The 24829-nt window shown below is 42.3% G+C and overlaps 1 protein-coding gene across 1 annotated transcript; it reads right to left on the bottom strand.

Annotated features, from left to right (window-relative positions):
• shtn3 (shootin 3) lies at positions 1-24449 on the bottom strand. The gene is made up of 16 exons (XM_084549970.1): positions 24389-24449; positions 12139-12233; positions 11052-11250; positions 10863-10960; positions 10664-10745; positions 9698-9792; positions 8549-8695; positions 7763-7916; positions 6142-6316; positions 5970-6040; positions 5130-5233; positions 4213-4227; positions 3880-3945; positions 2584-2731; positions 1272-1542; positions 1-1053 (listed from the first exon to the last, which is right to left on the bottom strand). The coding sequence occupies exons 2-16, from the start codon at positions 12223-12225 to the stop codon at positions 933-935; spliced, it is 1833 nt and encodes a 610-aa protein (XP_084406096.1). The 5' UTR covers positions 12226-12233; positions 24389-24449; the 3' UTR covers positions 1-932.
• Positions 24450-24829: the final 380 nt, after the last annotated feature.

Below are 24829 nucleotides of genomic sequence, written 5' to 3' on the forward strand. Positions count from 1 at the left end.
GGATCTAAAGTGCTGATTTTGTGAATTCTTTACGCGTTCCTAACCTCGTTTTAGAAGTCGGTGCGTTTAATGATTTGGGATTTATCTGCTTTTAGAGCTGGTTCTGTTCTGGTTCTGTTCTGGTTCTGTAGGATCCATCCTGCATATCCACCAGCAGCTGAGCCACCATCACTACTGAGCCTCCTCTGTTTCTTTCAACAGCGTCTGTTCCTCGTTTTGTTCATCTACAAGCTTCCAACATTTTACTGTAAAGATTTTCTTCAGCGCTAAGCTACACGAGCTACTTATGGATGTTGTACGTGCAGGAATAAACGGTGTGTAAAAGCTTTTATTTTTCTCACGACCCGTCTCAAAAGAAGGACACGTGAATCTTTTAAATAAAGTCTCTCTTCTCTCCTGGACTGATTTACTGGCTGCACGTTTGATTTCATTCAATACAATAAATGAACGTTATTTAAAAGATTCATGTGCGTTGTTTCCACATTTGAAGCTGCGGCGTCGATTCGATTCTTTGAGCTGAGGATGCTTTTGACGAGACATACAGCCGTGATCATTATAGAGACAGATACAGGTTGGGTTTGTGCAGGTGGGGTTTCTACAGAGGCGGGACATGTTCCTGTGTGTTTCTTTTTTTTTTGTTTTTTTAGTTTTTCTTCGTGTGTATTCTTGAGAGTTTCAGGAAGTCGTCTGGACGGAGCGTCCAATAAATCAGCTACTACTGTGATAGTTGTACGTCTTGGTTGCAGGCTCTACGGTTAGTGTAAAAATCTGAGAAACGTAAAATACAAAAGTACAACAAAGTCAACTTTCCGTTCTGGTTCGGACCCAGTGAACAAAAAGGCAAAGGTGTCGTCTGTCGCTCCGTTAATGCTCCGATCCCATCGCTACTCAGGTCGGATTAAAGAAAAGCGAATCCTCCTCGGAGTCGGTCCCTAACACTCGGCGTCTGTACTGCCGTTGACTGGCTCGGGACAGACGGCGGCGAGGGTCAGGTCCTGGCGGGGCTCTGCGTGGTCGACTCCGTTCGACTTCATCTGATTCTCCTCCTGGACGCTGTGGAGACAAAACAACCTCAGTTAGATACTTGATCAGTTTGGGATCTAGTGAATTTGGAGGCCAGGTCAACACCTCCAGAAGTGTCCCAGCAGAACACTGAATTGTCACGAGATGGTTTAAATGTTATTCACTTCTCCTGTCAGTGGTCACAATGTTGTGGCTGATCGGTGTATTGAGGCTTTATAACTCTGGGACATAACACAGTGATGCTCCACCTGTTGATGCAGCCGTTGACCGGAGACTCTGCCGTTTCCTTCTCCGACAGAGAGCTGACCGACCTCCTCTCCTTGCCCGTGTCGGAGTTCTTCCTCCTGGCCACGACGGGAGGCCCCGACCCCCGTCTCTCGGGGCTCACCCTGGGTCCCGCCGGCTCGGAGGGGACGCTCAGGCCCCCGGGTCCCTCAGGATCCTTGCCCGAGTCGCTGCTGCTGCGCCCTCCTCCGTTCAGGCTGTCGGAGGAGGAGACGTGGCTCATCTGGCCTTCGTCTGGAGATAAGAAGGAGAATTCAGAATGAACTCAGGCAGCAGAACAGATACAGACACATAACGTATGACCTCCTCCTCCTCCTCCTCCTCCTCCTCAGACCACGTCAGCAGGCAGCGGTGGTTCACTCTGCAACATGAGGTCAATCAATGGTGGAAAAGCAGATAAACGTGACCTCGTGGTGCATAGCGCCCTCTTCTGGACACAGACAGAAACAAACAGCTCAGATGCATTCAGCCTGAACACATCCTCAGCGGGGGTCAAACCTCTGACCTCTGACCTCTGACCTCTGCAGCGTTCGCTCCACATGTCTGAAAATCGACCGACGCTGTGACACGATGATGAACAGCAGGACTCGCTATGATCCCTCTGATTCAGACCAACTCAGTGAAGCCTGCGTCTGATTTCAAACCTGCAGCAGCTTCGTCTCTGACAATAGGCGCCAACTGCTGTGTTATCTTCACGTTTAATTTAATGAGAGCGCTGGCGAGATAATTAATTAAACCTGTGAACGTGTTCTACTCGACAGCTTCCTCTGAGAGCCTCGAAAGAATATTCAACATTATAAAAAGAAAATCTGACAGAGGAAGTATTGTATGAATTATTACTGATAAAAATGTTTTCATGTATTATTTTATCACTTAAAAATTATTATATAATGTAGTTATTTGAAATTACAATCATGGAAAACACCATGAAATATGTTATTTTCTCTAAAAAGACGGTTTTATTGCAAAAAAGACTAAAGACATTATATAAATTATATTGCTCAATGTTTATTTGGTAAAATAAAATAAAATAAAATAAAATAAAATAAAAAACAAAAATAAAATAAAATAAAATAAAAATAAACATTTTAAAGTTTTGTTTCAAATAAATTAAAATTTATAAAAAAAATAAATAAATTAAATTAAATAATAATTACCATAATATATGGACTATAAATTAAAGCATTTTGCCACCTGTATTTAAATATGTTTTCTAATTTTTTAAGGTTTAATGACAGCTTGTTAACAGGACGCCTCCGTCAGGTCGGTGTTTACCTCCAGACCCGGCCTCTCCAGCCTTGTTGCGTCGGCGTCTCAGGATGACCTCCAGCTCGCTGTCCTTCTTCCCCGGCGGCGACGGCCCTGACGGCCCCGACGGCCCCGACTCCTGGGAGCCTCGGCTGGGGCTCCTCTTCACCGTCTCCTGGAGGAGAACACAGACGTCACTGCTGCAGGAGTTTATTACAAACTAAATATCAGAACAACGAAGACTTTACATCGGGATGAGCTCCAGAAAATAAAACTCTTTTCTGCTGGGGTGGTTTTAGAGCAGCTGTCAGTCAGATGTACTTAACACGACAGAAACAGATTTAGGGAGTAACATGAAGGAGCTTTAACATCTGACTGACTCTGCTTTCTTTTTCCTTCCTTCCTTCATTCCTTCCCTCAGTCTTTCTTTCCTTCCTATGTTCCTTCCTTTCTTCTTTTCCTCCTTATCTCCTTCCTTCCTTCCTTTCTCCCTTCCTTCCTTCGTTCCTTGCTTCTTTCCTTCCTCCTTCCCTTCTTCCTTCCAACCTTCCTGTCTTCCTCCCATCCTTCCTTCTTCCTTTCTTCCCTTCTTCCTTCCTTCCAACCTTCCTGTCTTCCTTCCATCTTTCTTCCCTTCATTCCTTTATTCCTTCCTCCTTTCTTCCCTTCTTCCTTTGTCCCTTCTTCCCTTGTTCCATCTTCCTTTATTCCTTCATCCTTTCTTCCCTTCTTCCTTCCTTCCTTCCTTCCCTCCCTTGCTCCTTTCTTCCCTCCCTTCTTCCTTTCTTCACTTCTTTCTCCCTTCCTTCCTTCGTTCCTTGCTTCCTTCCTTCCCTCCCTTGCTCCTTCCTTCTCTTCCTTCTTCCTTTCTTCCCTTCTTCCTTCCTTCCAACCTTCCTTCCCTTCTTCATCCCTGTCTTCCTTCCTTCCTTCCTTCTCTGAAATAACCACCATCATAAATAAATCAGATCTTAACATGTGAGAGTCTTTCCATCTTGTTCCAACATCTGGATCATGTCTCCAAGTCAACAAGCAGCTGTTGATGGTTCTGATCCAGCGGTAGGTAGAGATCCATTAGAGACAGCAGCTGGTACAATATTCTACTGACCACATGATGGCGCTGCTGATTTACAGACACACAAACTGAGATCAGATCTCAAGTGCTGGCTGTGGACGCATGTGGAGACACATTTATATTAAGACCAGGTCTGAACGGGTCCTTGTTCTTCAACCGGCCCTCCACCAGGGGGCGACTGAGCTGCTGGAAATGAATCTCACCCTGTAACACATCGTTATAATAAGGCAGATAAAAGCCTGTTTTACCAGGATTCCTTTCAGTTCCTCCATGGCGCTCTCCTGCGGTTTCTCCTCAACGACTACTGGAGGCGGCTGAGAGAAAAAAAAGAAAAGAAAGAAACATAAACAACAATTATTATTTTGTTTTTCTGATTTACAACTGATCAGAGCAGGAGGCCGGCAGAGAAGTCAGCTGTTAAACATGACGTGTGTTTAACTGATTAAAGCCAGGGTCTGCAGAGTGTGTGGTGAATTAACGGGGGGTCAGAGGGAGGGAAAGGCCCCCTCCCTCTGACCCCCCCGGAGAGCAACGACGTCGACTTCACATCTCAAGATTGATGCAAACGTCAATATACTCACTTTTACTGCTATTCTCTGTGGCAGCACAAAGGAGAGACGAGGAGAGGAAAGAGAAGAGAGCAATCAGGCAGAGTGCATTCAGACTGCATGAAATATGGAGGCCTGACGCATTAACACACAACTTTACAGGAACCACCAACAGGGAAGTCTTCTCATGGTCTGAATCTGCTTTAAGGTACAGATTGATTTTTTTTTTTTTCCGGATCATTTAAAAGGTCACAGGACATCAGAGAAAGACTCTGACTGCTGACCTCTTCCTGTCGTTGCTTTAGAAATAATGAGCTCTGACGACAAAACGAACCCTCAGAGACAAAAAGGAAAAACACAAAAACAGAGAACAGACAAAACATGACCACAAACAGAGGCAAAACTACAACAGAGGTACAAAAGCAAACGGAAAAATTACCATAACAATGGTAAAATGACACAAAAACCACCACAAAGTGAAGGAAAGGTGCAGCAAAGAAACACACAATTACAACAAAGACACAGAAACAAAACAAAGAAACACAAAAATGAAAATAAAGAAACACTAAGTCGGAGAAAACGACCAAAAAAATAGCAATAAAAGGAAGAAAAGTGACACAAAACAACTTCTAAAATGAAGGAAGACAAGAAAACAAAAACAAAGAACCAAAAAAACACAAAAAAAACACTCAACAAATTACTACAAAGATGTTAAAACGACACAAAGAGACTTTAAACAACTTCTACGTGAACCTAAAGTCACAAGAAAGGACAGGAGACACAAAAATGAGACACAAATAACATCTCTCTGTGGCTGCTTTAGCAAAAACATAATATGACGTCTTCTCCTGTCGTCTCATCCTTTGTCCATTCTGAAAATATGGTCCGAGTCCATTTAACTTGAACAAAACTAAACCAAATAACGTCTGTCCCTCCCGTCTCGTCCTCACCTTGGTGTCCTGACTCTTGACAGGCCGCAGGACGACGCCATGTTTGATCCGCTCCATCATCTCGTTCACCGCCTTCACCTTCACATCGTCCACGCCCTCGGAAGCTGAGAATCACAGAAATTAATTGGACAAACTGAGCACGTGGGACATTTCTGTCCAAAATACGTCTCATTTAAACCAAACTATTCTACTTTGGTCTCATCTGTCCACTAAACATTGTCCCAATAGTCTTCTGTCTTGTCCACATGATGTTTAGAAATGTTCTTCTTGGAGAGCAGTGTCTTTGTCCATCACACCATGGTTGTTCAGTGGATTCATCAACATTAACATCAGCCAATGAGAGAGAGGCCTTTAGCTGCTTAGAAGTTCCCCTGGGTTCCTTTGGGACCTCTCAGACTATTATGGAGTGATCTTTGTTGGTGGACCACTCCTGTGGAGGGGAACAGTCGTCTTCAATCTGTCTGACTGTGGATTATTTGTGGGTTCCAAACTCTTTAGAGATGGTTCTGGAACCTTTTCCAGCCTGATGAGCAACAACAACTCTTTCTCTGAGCTCCTCAGAAAGCTCCTTAGTCCACAAACATGTGTTGTGAAGATCAGACTGAGACAAATCCCTGATTTATTGAAACTGAACCAGGAACTGAACCACACCTGAGTCTCATTACATTGATGGAAACACTTCTGAACACATGGACTCTGATTTAATCCTAGAGGAGCTCCTCTCTGATATGTAATATTGGCTCACTTTCCTGACTAAACTAATACACTATGAGTTTAATTGGGTTCTCTTTGTCTACTTTTAGGACTAGGTAGCTCCAAACAAGTGTAGTAAAAACTCACCTGGAGGCTGCTCCGCCTTCACTGAGGCTTTGGAGCCCTTGGAGGACTTCCTCATGATCGCTATCAGAGAGCTGAGGCGGAAAGACGAGAAGAGATTTATTTGAATGAGCGGACGTTAAACCCTCCGCGTGCTGCATCTCAACCAAACGACGCATGCGCTCGTCATCCTCACCTGAGGGGGTTGCATCTGGAGGGGGGAGGCGGAGGAGGAGGGGGCGGGGGAGGGGGCGGCGGCGGAGGCGGCTGCGGGGGAGGGGCGGGAGGCGGGGCGACCCCAGGTGCAGGGGGAGGAGGGCTCGTGCTGGTCGTCATGGTGACCGCTTTCTGGGTCTCCTGGAGCTCGGCGACTGGAGAGGATGAAAAAAAAACAATGGAGACAGTTAATGATGCTACAACACCTGCTACTGCATTATGGTCTGGACACCGATCACCAGTCAAAGAGGCTTCTGTTCTGTTTTTGTTTAAGGGTTGGACGTCGGTTGGTGGTTTTTGGCTCTGACCCATTTAGAGCTAACTGACAGATGCTTCAGGAGAAAGTCTGCACGCACACGGGTCTATAAATCGATAATATCAAACTCTAACTACTTTTTTTAAGATGCGTCACCTTTATTTCAAACTAACTTTTGCAGGTTTCCTATTAAAACGAGCCTCGTTGTGCTAATTTCATCACGGGCGGTGGGGTGGTGGGGGGGCTTGCTGTCGGATCTAAACGCTGTTCGTTTAGCTTAGTTTTCATATCGTTGCAGCTCAGTTGGCGTGAGGGAACGAGGTCAATCAACGTGCGCCACGCTGGGTGTTAAAGTATTGTCATTAATGGTGCGTATCTGCCCACGTGTGCAGTGAACATGTGAATAATAACACATGTGCAGGCCGACAGGGCTGGAGTCGACTCTCCTCAGTATTCTCAGTATTATCAGAGTGTAAATTAAGATGCATGATGTAGATATTCTCAAAACCTGACGTTACTCAGTGTTTTAATTATTTGTGCTAGTTACTGCACATTTGACTTTTGGGGTAAATGTGCTTCAACTATGGGTAGAGTTCCTTTGTAGCTGTCGTAGCGCTGGGACCTTTAATTGGTGAGGGACACCTGGAATGCACATGTTGTTAATTTCCATTTAAAATCAATGCAGCACTTGTATCTGGATCTCTAATCTGTATCTAATCCCTCCAGAGAATTTTAGATCTACCCCGAGTTCTCCTCCCACCAGGCCACACCTGGTTAACTTCACCAGATGTCCGAACCACCTCAACTGTCCCAGAAGCATCTTCTCTGCTAAAAGTTCCTCAGTTCATCTCTAAAGCTTGGTTTATACACGTGAAAGTATTTCTACCTGTGCACTGGTTTGTCTACACAGTTCTTTAAGTACACCACTAGTGATGCACAACTATAAATTAGGAGGAACCCACTGACCTCTGTCATTACTCCACGTTCATGACCATAGCTGAGGGCTGGAACGTACTAGATGATAAAACGAAAGACTTGTCTTACGCCTCAGCTCCTTCTTTACCACGACGGTTCAATAAAACGTCTGAATTATTGCCGCCGTCTCTCTCTCTTTACCCTAACATACTTAAACTCCTTCCCTTGGGGCAGGAGCTCACTCCCAGCATGGAGCCATCGGGGTCGATAATCGTTCATTTCCGTGTCTTCTTACCAGAGAAAAAACGCTCAGTTTAAAGCGTTTTACATTCAGTTTACTCATGATTGATTGGATACCTGCCAGCAATTCAGAATGAGGCATCCTCTTTTCTATTTCCTGTCATCCTCAACTCCACCTGAAGTTTCCCACCTCTGTTCTCCAGCTCCTCGTTCTTCTTCTCCGCCCGCTCCAGTCGTCCCTCCGTCTCCTTCTTCTCCACCTCCAGGAGCTCCAGCTGCATCTGCAGGGCCTCCAGCTGCTTCTTCACACAGCTCTGCTCCAGCTGGGCCTCCAGACTCTTCACCTACACCCACAACACAGAAGGATTAACAACTCATGTCTCACCAGTCATCGAGACTCAAAAAAACTAGTGGCCTGCAACTTATTATGCAGACATACACCGATCCGCCACATAAATATCCCGTAGGTCCTGCAAGTTGCAAAGGTTGGGTGTCCATGGATCAGACTTGTTTGTCCAGAACGTCCCAAAGATGTTGGATTAGACTGAGATCTGTGGAATGTGAAGGCTTTGCAGAAAGAGGCCTTAACCATCAGGGAATACTGTTTACAGGATGGTCTGCAACAATTGTCAAAGTGACATCCACATGAATCTCAGGACCTAAGATCTCTTAGGAGAACACTCCCTCCACTGGCTTGCAATCGTCACAAATTGCATCTTGGTGCAGATTGGAAAGTTTTAACTGTTTTAATTTCAAAAGCAGCAGAAAAAAAAGGTAATGGGAGGAGAGAGAGGTCGCCGGTGTGCAGAAAAGGCTGCAGGCTAGAATCAAACCGCCATCAATGCAGTGAAGACTACAGTCTTCGTTTATGAGGCACCCTATCAGAAGTTTAACTTTCTGGTCACGAACACGCCATCAGCTCCACCAGTGCAAACGTCACCATCTTGACAATAAAAGCTCTCTGTCTGGGTTTTACCTTCTGCTGATGCTGCAGACGCTCCTCCTCCAGGGTTTTGGTGATGGCAGCGACGTCCTCCAGAGCTTTCAGAAGCTGAATGCTGGGCTCAGCACTCTGCAGCAGCAGCATGCTCTGCCTGTTGGCCTCCTTCTGCTTCACCAGCATCTGCAGGAGACGAAAGGAGGAGGAAGAGAAGGAAGAAGAGGCGTGAGGAAGTCTTTTACGTTTTTCCTTATAACAAAACATCCAAGGTTGTCCCTCGCATACGGCGTCTGCTTTAATCCTGCAGGCTTTTCCCTTTTCAGGTCAGTAAACACCAGATTCAGGACATTTCATTAATCAGCCATGAGGTTATTAACACACACATCAATTACCAACACAGAAATGCAGGTCATTGTTTATCAGTGAAGCTAACAGCGGCCTCACTCTGCAGATTTCAGTTCGATGGGAAAGCATTTAGTTTTATCATCAGACTCGATGTGTTCAGAGAGGTGAGGAGGAAGCTGCAGCGTATGATGAGACAGCAGCAGTAACAGGAGCATTACTAATCAGCTGCTAAAGACCCAGACATTTCCCTCAGGAGTCAGCAGAGAACAATTACAGAGAGTAGACATCAGGTGGACACAAACATTAGTCCAGTACGAGCTTAGTATGTCTGGAGCTGCAATATGTAGTTGTTTTATGATCTGTAGTAGTTTTAGGTTTGCTCATGTCTCTCTGCTCAGGCTGTCAAATTTAACACATTAACGCAAATTCCTTTACATCACAAACTTAATGCATCCACATTTGTTATTATAACCTAAACCCTAGTTTGGGAAATCAGGAAGCAATTGAAGCTTCAGTAACGCTGTGGAAAGCAAGAAGTGCAGTCGTGCAGAAATCCCAAAAGAAGAAACGAAGCAGAAAGAAACGAGCAGAAATGGACTTCTAAAAGAGTCCTCTGGATGATTCAAAGTCCTGACAGACGCTTCCCTCAACAACAACAAAGTTATCTGCATTTATTGTTGATGTGAACGAAGTTTAAAACATCTCAAAACTTTGGAAATCATGCGATCAACCACAATTCAATATATTAATCTACTGGGAGCCCCGGTTCTCTACACTTGCATCGTGCCGTTACGCATGAATTACGCTACAGAGCAACGATTTCATCTTGACCGCTTTTACCTCGTGTGCGTACGTCTCAGCTTTGACTCTGAGGTTCTGCTCCAAATCCAGCTGCTCCTTCATGCCCTCGTACTCCTGAGTCGCCATCATGGAGACTACAAACAAGAGGGAGTAGTATGGTGAGTAAAAAAAACCAAAAGATAAAACATTTTAAACTCTAAATTTTAACTCCCTTCTCCGACTCACATGGCCTGACCGCTAGCTTGTTACCCATGAGTGTCTTGAGCATCTGCACTAGCTTGGTGAGTCGCGATATGAGTCTGGTAACTCTTCATCTTGATTTAATTATGGGGCGTGTTTCAGGTGATACAGAGAAAAACAAAAACACCTCTATATGCAAATGGATGGTTCTCCAACCAATCAGAGCCATTGTGTTGTAAATGAACTCAACTCCACGGAGCTCAGCTGATGGTTTCCAGCCCAAAACCCACAATAAACCACCCAAAATATTAGATTGATATTTAGTTTAGTACGTTAATCACCTAGATTGCTAAAATAAAGCAGCTTAGAAATCATTCAACCAATTACACTCATCTGACTACTACAAAGCCACTTGGTGGTGTCATGTCTTGGGAAGAAACTGAGGTGCTATTTTATATTTTTATTTTTTTAACAGTGTGGCTCAGTGAACATGTAGATAAGTCGGTAGAAACCAACTTCATTAGGTAGTTGAAGGGTTTCTGTGAGCAGTTTTACATTTTAGATGCTTGGAGAAAGTGGCATCGAGGCTGAGTGGCTTAATAAAACATGCACACTGACTAATTTTGAGGAACTTTCTGCACACACACACTGTCTCATCCTCTTTTTATATTTGTATCTGATAAGTGCACTGACTTTTTTAATAATCTGAGAAACAGAACCTTGTGTGAACCTTAAACTGATCAAAGCTCTCGTCTAAAGTCTTTTAGTTCTTATTTTTCTAGATCTCTGAGGTGGTTTCTCTGGAGGAGACTCGTTGCGACTCACCTCTGTTAAATCTCTTGATGGTTTTGCTTTGCTGCTCGACCGTTTCGTGAAGCTGCTTCATCTCTGTCTGATCCTTCTCTGACTGCAAGTGGTGAGAGAACAGAATCAGCATCACACGAAATATGAAGAGGAAGGAATTAGGAATCGGCCTTGAGTGGCAGCGTTCTTCCTCAGCGTTCTTCCTCCTCCTCCTCCTCACCTGTGCCGTCAGCTCTTCTATCCGTCGCTGCTGTTCGTGAATCTGACAGACAAAGTTTTTCTTCTCCTCCAACAAGCTGTTCACCGTCTCTCTCAACTCTGAGAAAACAAAAGAACATCAACATTACATCCTGAAAATGAAAATGTGTGCACTCATGAAAAAACCTGAATATAATTCCACGTCTGGTACCTTTAACCTGCTGCTGGTACTGTGTGAAGGTGTCGGGGCTCCTGTCGGCAGCGTCCGGACCGTCCGGAGCATCCGAAGCGTCCGGAGCGTCCACTTCGGCCTCCAGCACGATGCAGTCAGAGATGCTGGGAAGCAGCTCGTCCAGACAAGGCCGAGACGACAGGCTCAGGTACTTCAGCTTCCTGTTCTCGCAGTTCAGCTGGAAGGTCAAAGGTCACAATGTTAAGAGCAACTGAAGCCGCGTACGTCCTGGTTCTCAAAGTGTTACCCTGAGAGTGAGGAGGAGCTACTATTAGCTGGGAGGCTAGGAGACCTACTATTGGCTGGGAGGTTAGGAGAGCTACTGTTAGCTGGGAGGTTAGGAGAGCTACTGTTAGCTGGGAGGTTAGGAGAGCTACTGTTAGCTGGGAGGTTAGGAGAGCTACTGTTAGCTGGGAGGTTAGGAGAGCTACTATTGGCTGAGAGGCTAGGAGAGCTACTGTTAGCTGGGAGGTTAGGAGAGCTACTATTGGCTGGGAGGCTAGGAGAGCTACTGTTAGCTGGGAGGCTAGGAGAGCTACCGTTAGCTGGGAGGCTAGGAGAGCTACTATTGGCTGGGAGACTAGGAGAGCTACTATTAGCTGGGAGGCTAGGAAGCAAGAAAGAGCTACTATTAGCAGAGAAGCTATCAGCTGGACTACTATGAAACTAGATAGAGCTACTATTAGCAGAGAGGCTAGGAAACCAGAAATAACTGTTAGCTAGGAAGTTGGGAAGAGCTACTATTAGCTGTTCAGGCTACAAAGACATTCTCCTGATTTCACTGTTCTTCACTTGTAACTGAGTATGGTTACAGCACTTTCATTTAATGTACTATGTTTTCAAATGACTTTTAAAGTCTGCATCTTCCTCTAAACATCATTAAAGTTTCATAAACTCAAATGATTCTTGCTGTGGAGATAATGCACTCAAATCGTCTCTATGCAGCGTCATCCTGACTCAGCTCTTCACCAAATTCTCCTGCTAACGCCAGCTGGACGGTGATGATGCTAATTTATAGCATTGATTGTTAAATGTGTGTGTGTTTGTGTTTCTGTGTTTGTCTGACCTTTGTGGCCAAGGCCTCTGCGTTCTCCCGACACGACTTCTCAATCTCCAGCTGAGTCTGCAGAACGCTCACCTCCTCAATCACCATCTGAGACACTGAAGGACCACAACACACACACACACACACACACACACACAAACACACACATAAACACACACACAAACACACACACAGTCAGCTGAGAGGACACTACATCCACTGACATTAATTTCTTTGACACTTAAAGCCGTAAATGCATTTTCAATTATAACTGCACCAATGGACTGAGTCCATTCACTGCACTTACTTTATTATTGTGATTTGACTCTTTTTCATTTCTCTATTTATTTATTTATTTATGCACAAATGAATGTTTGCTTCACAGTCACAGAGCTGGTGGAGACAAATAAATAAATCTCAGAAGCCAACTTGGAAGCCGACTGTTTTTTTAATTATAGTTTTATGTATGTTTCTAAAATTGCAGATTATTATGGTTTAGGTTTAAACATGAAACATTCAACTAAAACTGTGACGGCTGAATAGATCAGGAATTTTAGGATGTTATTCTTTTCGGATTGGCGTCTTGACAGGATCCTGATGTATCTGCAGAGATAAATCATAAGCAGTTCAATATACTGCATTTCACAGATTTTATACAATGTCCGTGAGTAGAAATAGTTAGAAGCAGACGTGTATGCCTTCTAAAATAAACAGAGGTTTGGTTGCAGGTATTTTGATATAATCTTGCCATCAGTCTGTTTCTGTGTTAAAACCCCAACAGCTAAAAAAATAAATAAAGTGAGCCTGAGGTTTTTAGACGCTTGCAGCTGTCGAACTTGTCACCAGAGCTCAGCTACAGCTCAGTTATTTTAAAATGACCCAGATATGAAGACTTTGAGATAATCTAGTTAAAAATAAGGATCTGCTCATTTCCTTTTTCTTTTCTCCTGCTGCATTTGTGTCGATTTCAGGCAGATCACAATAATCTAAATCCTTTTTAAATAGACACTCTTTTTTCTTAACTCTGCACCGTGAATCTAAATAAATTGGTGTGTTAAATTGAGTCTATGCTCAGCTGAGCTCTGATCCTCTGTCTTCATTCATTGTTTCATTGTGGTGACACTTGACTCTTTCAGGCAGCTGAGGCTGGATGGTATTACAGCCAACAGGAAGCTGCAGCTTACAGCCATTAATACGGCCCTTCTCCTGGTCGATGCACAAGCCCCAAATCTGATTATAACGTTCACTCACACGGCTGAGGGCAGAAGGAAACCTGTGCCGCAGACACCGGAACAACGTGGATAAATATCATCCTATAATGTAATACCTCTCAGTCACACAGGTCACAGAATATCTGGAAAACTAAGCTGACAGAACAAGGTCACCTGGACTTGTAAAGTTTCTTGAAGATGTTTCACCGCAGAGGAGATGAACTTGATGCTACTCTCTTTTTAAATAGAGTGAGCGGGGAGAAAGGCTAGTGGGCAGAAAATCTGTGTCAGTGAGATTCCACCGGTGACCCTGATTTTACCTCACCTGTAAGGCAGGTGAAGCTCGCAGGCAAACAGGACTAATGCTACTCTGTCTGCTGATGCAGCCTGGACACGGTTAGTCCTAGAAATGCTTTTAGAGAGCAGACTGTCTTCAGGACATCACGTACATTTGTTTGAGAAAACTGACCCAAGTATATTATTTCATTTTCGACAAACGATGCATTTGAGATTCTATACCATCCCCAACGTGCACAAACCTTTCATATTTTTTTGCCATTTTTTTATAGCAAGTCTGAGCATTTTTCTTTCCAAAAAGAGATGATCCCAACCACTCAGTTGTCAGTTCATTAGGTACATTAGTAAAAGCACTGTAATGCAACATTCCTGCACTAAAGCTTGATATTCAGCATTAGATTCAAATAACTTAGAGCTGTTGCTTCAGCTTTTCATTTTGGAAGCTGAGGTTTTTTGAAGAACTATTGAACTGACACATGTTCCTATACTTTTGATATTTATCTGAAATAAAAGTGACTACAACAGACTAGGCCTGAAAAACTGAAATCTTTCTGATGCCGTTTTAACGGAAACTGAACATTAGAACAGTCATGAAGGGTCATTTGGTACATTTAAAGGTTAAATTATAATGCATAGGTCTTCACTAGTGTACCTTATGTTTTGGCATGTGAGTGTATATCGGTACAGCTGCTGTATTTTATAGTCTCATCATTTTACTACCGTCCATTTAGAGGATGCTGGGGAGGGGGCAGAGGAAGAAGAAGGAAGTGCTCCCAGAGGAGACGTTGCAGTCATCGCTGCAGTCATCTGATCAGTGCGTCTGACTTTATAGTTCGGGAAAAGAATATCTCATGAGTGTGACAACGTATCCTACGATCAATTTCTGCATAGCTGCAGTCTGATTGAGTACAGTGCTCAATGAAGGTTTGAATGAATATGTGGAGTAACATGAGTACGGCTCAGCTAGAAGCTCCATGCGGACGTACCATAGACCCAGCTAAGCGCTAACATCAGCATGCTAGCATTCATCTCATCTCATCGTTTCTTATTGCATGTTATACATTGTATCGTATATCGTATCTCTAGTATCATATCTCATTGTATGACATCGTATCCAATCGTATCTGATGGCACCTGATCACATTGTATCGTGTCTCATCTCATTGTATCATATCATTTCTCATCACATCTCATCTCATTGTATTGTATCTTATCTCATCGCAACTTATCACATCTCGCCACATCTTATCTTATCGTACGTCATCATATCACACTGTATATCAACTCATCGTATCTTATCTCTTGTATCATATATCATCTCATCGTTTCTCATTGCATCACATCACATTGTATCTTATTTCATCGTATCTCATCTCATTGTTTTTCATCGCATCCTATCACATTGTATTGTATCATATCACAACATATGTAATCTCATCCCATTGTATCTTTTCTTATCTCACTGTATCACATCATATATCATCTCGTTTCTCATCGCATCTTATCTCTTGTATCATATCTCATCTCATTGTATCGTCTCGTATCGTATCTTTTCTTATCTCACCACATCTTATCACATCGTATCTCATTGCATCTTATCGTATGTCATTGTATCACATTGTATCTCATCTCATTGTTTCTCATCGCGTCTTATCACATCATATCTCATCATATGTCATTGTATCACATCGTTTCTCATCGCATCACATCACATTGTATTGTATTGTATCATATCACATCATATATCATCTCATCCCATTGTATCTTTTGTTATCTCACTGTATGAGATCATATATCATCTCATTGTTTCTCATCGCATCTTATCACATCGTATCTTATCTCTTGTATCATATCTCATCACGTTGTATCTTATCTTATCACATCATTTCTCATCTCATCACATTGTGTGATACTGCATCGTATCGTATCGTATCTCATTGTATTGTACCTAACCCGGTACATGGACCACATGCCAACAGGTAGAAAAGCACAATATAAATACAAGACCATTCACCATCTCAGCTACATTAAAAGGCAGTATCCCTGCCTGATGTGTTTGCTCAACACTTCCCTCGCTTTAAAGCCCAACTTCTGGAAACAGATGAAAAGCTTAAGCTCCATCAGACATTAAACCAAGTGACATTTGAGAGTCTTGATGGTGTTAATCTAATAGAGGCTGTGGGTTCGAATGAGGAAGCAGCAGTGAGAAAACTGAGGCTGATCCAAGAGAGGAGGAAGAAGAGGAGGAGGAGGAGGAAGGCTCCTGGATCTATTTTTAATCCCTCATTCAATGTTTAATGCTTCTGGATGGGCCTTTGGTGGTGTGATTCCCTCCCAGCTGCAGACTCAGTTAAACCCTCAGCTCTCTCAGGGCTACATTAACCATCCCATCAACCCACATGCCACGGCGGATCGTCCTCTGCACCGCTGCACAATGGTTCAACTGCAGCTCTGTGGGTCAGAGGCAACACAGGAGGATGAGACGGCGGACGGGAGGCCACACTCCGCTATTAATAGCTCTGTTTTTATTTGACTCTTTTTACTAGAGAAACCAACAGCTGGTGCATCTCTGGGGAATAGTCCATTAGATGAAGATGATGATGAGTCAAAGTCAAGCCTCTTTTCCTGTTTAACTCCCCTTTATCAAAAACTAATACATGTTTTGATTATTTGTGCAGATTTTTATTCAAAAAACTCTTTCTCATGAATGTTTCTCCTAAAATTGTAAAGATAAATGAAACGCTAGACACAACCAAACTTGGTGCTGTTGTCCCAGTTTATTTGAATACCAATTCATGGTGTCCCTGAGGGTCTGAGTGGGTTTTTGTCGTGGGAATTTCACCATCAAAACATGTCCACAGGGTCTTTAAATATTTGTTCATATTGTCTGTGTAGACGCTTGTTTTGTGCACGGCATGAAGTCATATTATTAGTACTGTACTCTACATCCTACATCCTATTCTACATCCTCATTCCATCTGTATTTCATTTTTAAAAAGTCTGCTTGTAATTCTTTCTCTACAACAAACTCTAAACAGCTCGCTTCTCTGATGGCAGCCATTTTGTTCCCAACGGAGAGACTCCAGACAAACTTCCACAATATTTTGTGGTCAGGGAAATTCGGGCTAGCTTCCAGGCTAGCTCAGCCCAGACTGGACATTTGGTTTTGGGTAGATCATCTTCCTCAAGTATTAAATGGACTGCCATGGAATATGATTTCTAGATTCTCCACAGAAAACTCTGAGGTCAGTATTTAAATTTGACCAATTATTTCCATCACTTACACGGTAACCAGTACAAATAAACGTTAAGGGTTATCACGAGAAGTTTGTTAGCATACCGACATCAGCATTAAGCTCACGTGCTAGCAGCTCATTCTCATTTCTTCTAAAATCTTATCCTGATATTAATTTGTGATTCTTTGAAAGATTCTTTCCATTATTGACGGCTATTAACGGGCATTAACTTCCAACATTCCAAAGGTCAAATCGACATACTTAAATTGTGTTTTATCCAGTTCACATCCCAAAGCATTTAGTTTAATATAGATTATATATATTTTGGCATTTCATTCTCTCTGAGATATTTTGTCCCACAGGCCTCTATCTGTCTCCTGTCAGAAACTGTTCCGGGACAGAAACGAGTGGCCTCGTGAGATGAATGACAATGCCCTTAAACCCTGCGATGATCCGACAGGCTAAAACCAGAACCCCACTTTTGTTTTCCAGCAGCTGGAGAAAAGCCTCTTTAGTGACGACCCGTGTCATTAACAGATGATTTGGAGGATTAGCCAACGGTAGGCGCCATTCATCCGCAAGTAATGGTGGTGAAATCCCTCCTCGGAGAGAGTTAAAACAGAATTAGACAGGGAATTATAACAAGACGAGGGAGCTGATGGTTCATGTGTTGGCGAAGGATTCTGGTAAACTCGACGTTCAGCAGTTAATATGAAAAGTTCTGGGGAACTTTGTGACACATTAAAGATGGAGACGAAGGATTTACATTTAAAAAGACATTTAAAAAAAAAATATGTCAAAGCTGCAACATCAGCCCTTTAAGCTGTGAACAATAGAAGTAAAAACTTCAAGTGGTTCTAATAGAAACTCTTCCTAGCATCCAAGCTAATACTAGCTCTTCCTAGCTTCACAGCCTCCCAACTAACAATAGCTCTTCTTGGCTTCCCAGATAATATTAGCTCCTCCTAGCTTCTTTGACTCCCAACTAATAGTAGCTGTACCTAGCTTTCCAGCATCCCAGCTAAAAGTAGCTCTTCCCAGCTACCCAGCAATGAGTAGCTCTTCTTAGCATCCTAACATTCAAGCTAATAGTAGCTCTTCCTAGCTTCCTTGCCTCCCAACTAATATTAGCTCTTCTTAGCTTTCTAGCATTCCAGCTAATGGTAACTTTCCCTAGCCTCCCAGTTAACAGTAGCTCTTCCTAGCTTCCTACCCTCCCAACTAATAGTAGCTCTTCCAAGCTTCCCAGCAATGAGTAGCTCTTTATAGCTTCCTAGCATTCCAGCTAATAGTAGATCTTATTAGTTTCCTAGCCTCCCAGCCCAAAATAGGTCCTCCTCGCTTCCTAGCCTCCCAGCTAACAGTAGCTCTTCCTAGCCTCACAGCTAATAGCAGTTCCTCCTAGGACAGTGCTAACCACTGCACCACGTTGTTGCCCTTGACCAAGAAACAGTCCAAAACAAAAAAAAAAAATCCAACAACATTCAAAATAACCTGTCAACTTAAAAGGGAATAATCAATTACTGAGAAAATAGAAGTTTATTGACTTTTAATTGAGGCATCTTTAGAGCAGTGGTTGGTCTGGGCCACATCACGTCGCCGCGACGACTCTCAGGGATAAACTACAACTTGGCTGGACACATGAGCAAGATTGTTAGTCCAACAACACTTGAGTGCAGGGAAAGTGCAGCCACGGGCTTTTATCTAAGTACAGTAGACTGGATAACTGGGCTGCGTGAGATAGCAGCACTACAGGGGATCATTTTGTGAAGCTGAGTGATACCACAGTTCGCCTCCAGCAACATTCAGCATTAGATGATGTGCAGCACTGATGCAAAACGTGGACACTTCACTCCAGGGAACAACTAATTCACTTTCTGGCTTTTTGCTCATCTCACTGTAGTCTGTTTTCTTGTCTTGACATCTTATTTTTTTTTTTGCATATGTTTTTTACATTCTCTTAAACGGCTTCTGTCTCTCTGATCTGAATCTCCCGATTTAGGCTCAGAGGAACGTTTGTTTGACACTCGGCTCCCTTGCAAATAACTTGTTCTGCTCTGGCAGAAAATTACAGAGTATGAGACATCAGCTCCGCCTGCCTCCTACCAGCTAGAAGCCTCTTGAACATCAGACAAAAGACACAGCTTCCACTTTAACACAGAGGTGTTCAAAAAAAAAGTATGCAAAACACTTTCACAGCAAGGTGGGATCAGCGTTTCATCAGTATCTCTCTGTTGCTCCTGCATATGTTTGCATATGTCGATTCTATCAATACATTTATGGAAATAATCTTCCACTTAAACCCATGAATACTATCATGACATCTCTATGTATGTACCAGAGACAGATGAAGTCATCATGTCACAGGAACTGGGACGGTTCAATCCGGGTAGAAATGACTCAGCTGCTGCTTCTCCACACTCGATGTGGTCGTAATGCAGCATTTTGATTTTGATCGTATTTTGTCTGTTTGAAAAAAATTGCAATCCAATCTGGAAATCGGGATGTGGATACAACTGTGAATCAACAACCAAAAATGTGGTTCAGTGGCACAAAAAGTAGGCCTTCATATAATCACCTGAGATGAAACTAGACCGTGGAGTTTAAATAGCAGTTTAAATAGCACGCCACGTAGCTTCCTCTGTTCAGAACAGAACAATAGACGAAGAGATTCGAACAAATGAAACAAATGTTATACTTGTGTATTTGTTAATTCTTGGAAATGAGGCAATATTACATATCAGTGAGCTGCAAGATAAGTGCACCTTTAGGATTACATGTTAAATGTCAAGGCTAAATTTGAGTCCATCTGTTCAGAACCATATGGACAATGCGTCCCCACTTCCTGTCATTGGCCAAACTGACGCTATTTTCCCGGGGATATGGGCGGCGCCATCTTGTGAGTTTGAAGCCAGAGTCTGATCAGTACGGTCTGAGGGCGGAGCCACGTGGAGCCGTGATATCGATGTCCCGCCCACATTTCCTCCAGACTCACTCATGTTTTAGTTTAATTAATACTACGCTCTGCTCTACCGCCACCAGTTACAAGGAAATGTTGGATTATACACTTAATTACTTAATTTTTTTATCTTTTCTGTCCAACTCTCACAGGCTTTATGGAGCGGTTGGCATGGCAACTGGTAGACGCCATTATGTCAAATCCTGTTTCTATAGCATCAACAAAACGAAACTTATCCAAAAAATTGCCACTTGAATATTCATCAACATTATATTAACTACCTAAAATGACAGAAACCATCATTGAAAAAAAATATTTGACTTGTATTTTGGTGTTTTAGTTTGGTCCAAGTCCCAGAGACGTGCTGCGTGCTGATACCTATGCTGCAGCCAGACACCAGGGGGAGCTCTACTTGCTTTGGCTTCCCATTCGAGGAGCTGTTCCTCTGTCCATCTTTATACTGTCTATGTTCAGAAGTGTTTCTGTGAAGCAAGCAGTTCATGTGAGGAAACCCACCAACATCTCAGAACTGAAGTGGTTCTGTTCTGAGGAATGGGCTAAAATTCCTCCAAGCTGCTGTAGACCACTGATCAGCAGTTACCATAAACATTTAGTTGATGTTACTGCTGCGCCAGGAGGTCACAGCATCTATATAATATGTCTGTTTTCTTTGTTTGATTGGCTCCTCTTTTATGTTTTGAATCATTTTTATGCAGAAATGCAATAAATTCAAAAACTTTTAAAGAGAGATCTGGCCGGGTTGGCAGAATTGCAAGTTTTGAACAGGACAATACAACATCACACATCCAAATATAAAAACAAGGTATACTAAAAACACAGTATTGTGAGATGATTCAATGAAATTTATGCAAACAATTCTAAACTTTAAAAAAGGTTAAAATGAGCTCAAATAAAGACGTTTGAGTAACTACAGTGTGAGACTTGTTTGCCATGTTATTAATGTATTCGATTATAATATTAAACTTTATTGTCGTGTGGATTTGTAACCATTTGTGGGGCTAGACAAAGAATTAGGATTCATCATCAGTGAACCTTTTAAATACCAGATCTCACAGATGACAGTCCAACAGTGGCCTATTTACTTCACTCTTTCTGCCAGTGTATTTAAATGTGATCATCCATCATCGAGGGGAGTGTATCATCTCAGGTCAGGTCATGTTTTCAATAGTTAATCTGTGCTGAACTCGCCTCCTCAGGCCTTTGAGATTCAAACAAGCCTGATATCAAGTACCTGCCGACGAGTGTCCCTCATTAAAGCCATTAAAATCAGATGTGGAGGAGCAGGTAGAGAGGCCCTTTAAAACAGGGCCCCTCCCACCCACACACAGTCATCCCCCCCCCCCCCCCAATTTTCTGCTGCTGAATAATTCATACCAGGAGGCTTTAATAATTCATGGGAATAACATGACCAGAGCGACGGCTGTCCTCTCTGGGGGGAAGGCGGCGAATGAATAAATGAGTGAATGAATGAGCGGCTGGGCGTTTTTTTGATAAGAGGAGGAAGAGGAGGAGGAGGAGGATCAGCGTTTCTGCTGAGTCTGCAGAGGATTTTAGGTCCAGTTCTGCTGCTGCAGACAAGTTCTGATGCTGTCTTCCAGCTTTAAAGCTTTATAATGAAACCTTTACCAATAGAGGAAGAAAATCATCTTGGATCTGGCTGTCATCTGAATTTACAACTTAAGTATTTTGGTCATTTCTGTGACCAAAATAATATTTGGTTGCAGATGTTCTGACACTGTTTTTTCATTTAATTTCATTGCAATTTGACTTAATTTTAATATTTTAATGATTTGCATATAGGTTTTTCTATTGGTATTGGATTATGTATGGTATGCTGGGTGCCTGTACTTTGATGCTGCAACAGGGAAATTTCCCACTTTGGGATTAGTAATCTATCCATCTATCTATCTAAACATTAAGTTTTCTTTGTATTAACTTTGTATTAATTAGCAGAAACAAATTAGTTCAATATAAACTGGAATACACGTCCCTCCACCTTCTCTTACATGGAATCAATATTTAATTTCAGTGCAGCAAATATTCAGCAGCATTGCAGTGAAACAAAGTATGAGATTATTCAAGACAGGCGGTAATTATGTCTAGCAAAAAGATAAAGTAAAAATAAAAGATATCTCATCTGTTTCAGAGCCCCAGTAAGTTTTTGAAAAGCAGCGGAAACGTCACACCGAGGTGAAGCTCCAGATGGAGAGCGCCTGGTTCTCTTGTTACCTTCAGAACAATGAGAACTCGCTCAAGTGAAGACGAACAGGTGACCTGACTCTACAGACCTCACTGATCAGAGAAAAAGGTTTTTATGTAACAGTGAAGGAAATAAAAATCATTATCTGATGCAAAATAGCTGCAAGATAAATTACTTTTTACTTTTATTTATATTATTACTAATTGCAGTTTAACCCGTCTAAATGAGCACACGTGGAGCAGGAAGTAGTTTCTGTTAAAGATGCTTTCTCAAGGCGTCTCAGCTACAGACATAGAGGGGATTAAAGCTGCTTCTTAAAACCACAGCTCCTTCTGAAAATAAAAACTGAGTTAAGAGACATTTAAACAACGTGCCTCTAGATCCTGCAAGCTTCTTCTATTTCCCCTCTGACAAAGAACCAGTTGATTATATCCCAGACGCTCGACATCCAGCAGCTTCTACACCTGATAATTATCGATAGAATCGGTTTTCTTACCTCTGTGAATAGTCATGACGGACGCAGGAGCCTCAGCCTCATCAGCTCCTGACTGCTAAAAGTCGGAGGTTAAACTCCCTTAAAAACACAAACCCTCTCCTGCTATTGGCCCTGGGCTGACATAGGGAGTCGTCACGGCAACGGGGGCACCACTCAAACATCAACCTGTCACCCGCTCAGAGGACGAGACGTGGGCGGCGTCATGCCGACGCAGGTGAGGAGGACAGGTGTGAAAGGTGAGAGGGAGGAAGTAAAGGTGTAGGCGGAGTGATCACTGATACCTGGATATGGAGCTGAGTCTTTAAAAGCACGACATGTTTTAAAAAGATAAATATATTTAACTATAAATCTACAGGAGCGTGACGAGAAACAGATGATTTATATGTCTTAAAAATGACATAGATTACTAATCTAGTATTTTATACAGTATTTATATATCCTGTAGTTTCATATACTTATATACTTACTTATAAATATATAGTATATATATTTTTATTTAAACATATCCACTGTGTTCTTTATTTTCTCTATCATTATATACTTTACTGATATTTACACATATATCTTATAAAACCACATTTCTTCATATCCATACTGCATATATATTATATTCCAGTGTATTGTAAATATCTTTGTTTTTTTAAATTTATTAATTTATGTATCTTGTATATTTTTATGTATTTTATTTTATATATACTTCTTCTACCACTATTCTACCTCACTATACTTCTATTTTTTACACTTTTTGCTGTAATTCCTCTTGTCTCTGTGTCATGATGCTACAGAATATTGAATTCATCATGGGATAATATTAAAGCATAAAGTCTGGTCACTAATGCGTCTATTGTGTCTTTATGGGCGATGCTAACTCCGTGTTTGTGCAGCTTTTAAACAAACTGGATTTTTTCGATTTTAAACATGTTAAAGTAAACACGGTTGTTTTTGCTCGCTGCATTAGGTTTGCATTAGCAAAATGGTTGTTCCAGGCAGCTCATTTAAATTTCATTACAATCCATTCCACATATCAGAAGCTTAAAACACCTGCCCGGGCTCGTGTCGTGGGAAAACACATTCAACAGCAGGAGGAAAAAAACGTTGGCAATGCAAAGAGAACAGTACAGAGTTAAACCAACTCCACCAATGGGAACAACTGAAGATCCAAAAGTAGAGTTCCCCAAACATTTACTTGTCCGACATTTTGGTTCCTACCACCAGGTTCACCGTGGTGACAGCGCTAGGCTTGGAGCGTTGGTTGAACCCAGATGGAGCAACAATGGTATTTTCTTTTCAAATAGAATAAGAGTTAGAGTTAGCTACGTTCATACACTAGAAATAGTTTTAATGTTCTGCTTGTTTCACTCAGAAACATTTGGGGTTCTATCTATCTATCTATCTATCTATACAAGAGGGTTACCTAGGCAACCAGAATCTGGAGGTTACGTTGGTTAAGAGACAACTTCCATAGACGAAGGTTCAACGAACGAACAGTTTCTGGATTTATTGTTGGTGCAACCAACTACACAGCAGTGACAAAGTGTGCAAGTCATTTAAACTGGTTTTCTTAGACCATTGCCGTCTTTGCAGTTCACAGGATTGGTTTCTGGACGATGTGTTGGCGATGTCAAGTATAGACATTCACCCTAAACTACAACAACCATATGAGGACGCTTGTTGAAAGTCCAAATTAATACAAAGTCCTCTGGAGAACACAAGTGTCTGTAAAGAATTTCATGGCAATCAAACCAACATATTTACTACCTACCACACTTCTAAAATCAGTCCTACACCTTCATCCTGAACCATACCCTTAAAATATGGGATGGAGGACGTGTCCGAGGACGCGGGACTCACCTCTCTTGATGTGCTTGAGTTGTCTCTCGGCCTCGTCTCTCTCCTCCGTCAGTCTGTTGCACTGCAGGAGCAGACAGCAACGTCAATCCATTAGATCAAGTTCCACAACAGACTCAACATACCGGTCATCGACACCGGCAGAGTACAGTTACAGCGACACACTGAGCCAGTCAGACTAAATCTACACACTCCGCTGTCACCATAAACCAGTTTTATCCCAGAAAAAAAAAAAAAATAACTTGATGAGTGCTGCAGTGAATTATTAATCTGGTAATATAAATTAATAATCTGCGTCACTTTAACGGATCCTCCTTCCTTCACACGTTAAATAACTACCATACTAGCATCGAGCTTTGGTAATCTGTGAGAGCTAATAATACATTTGCAGCAGGATTTGGAAATGTTTGCAGCTAACACTTCTCTGACACTTCTCCAGATAAA

This window comes from Chelon labrosus (assembly GCF_963514085.1).
Source record: "Chelon labrosus genome assembly, chromosome: 8".
In the NCBI taxonomy this organism is placed as follows: Eukaryota; Metazoa; Chordata; class Actinopteri; order Mugiliformes; family Mugilidae; genus Chelon; species Chelon labrosus.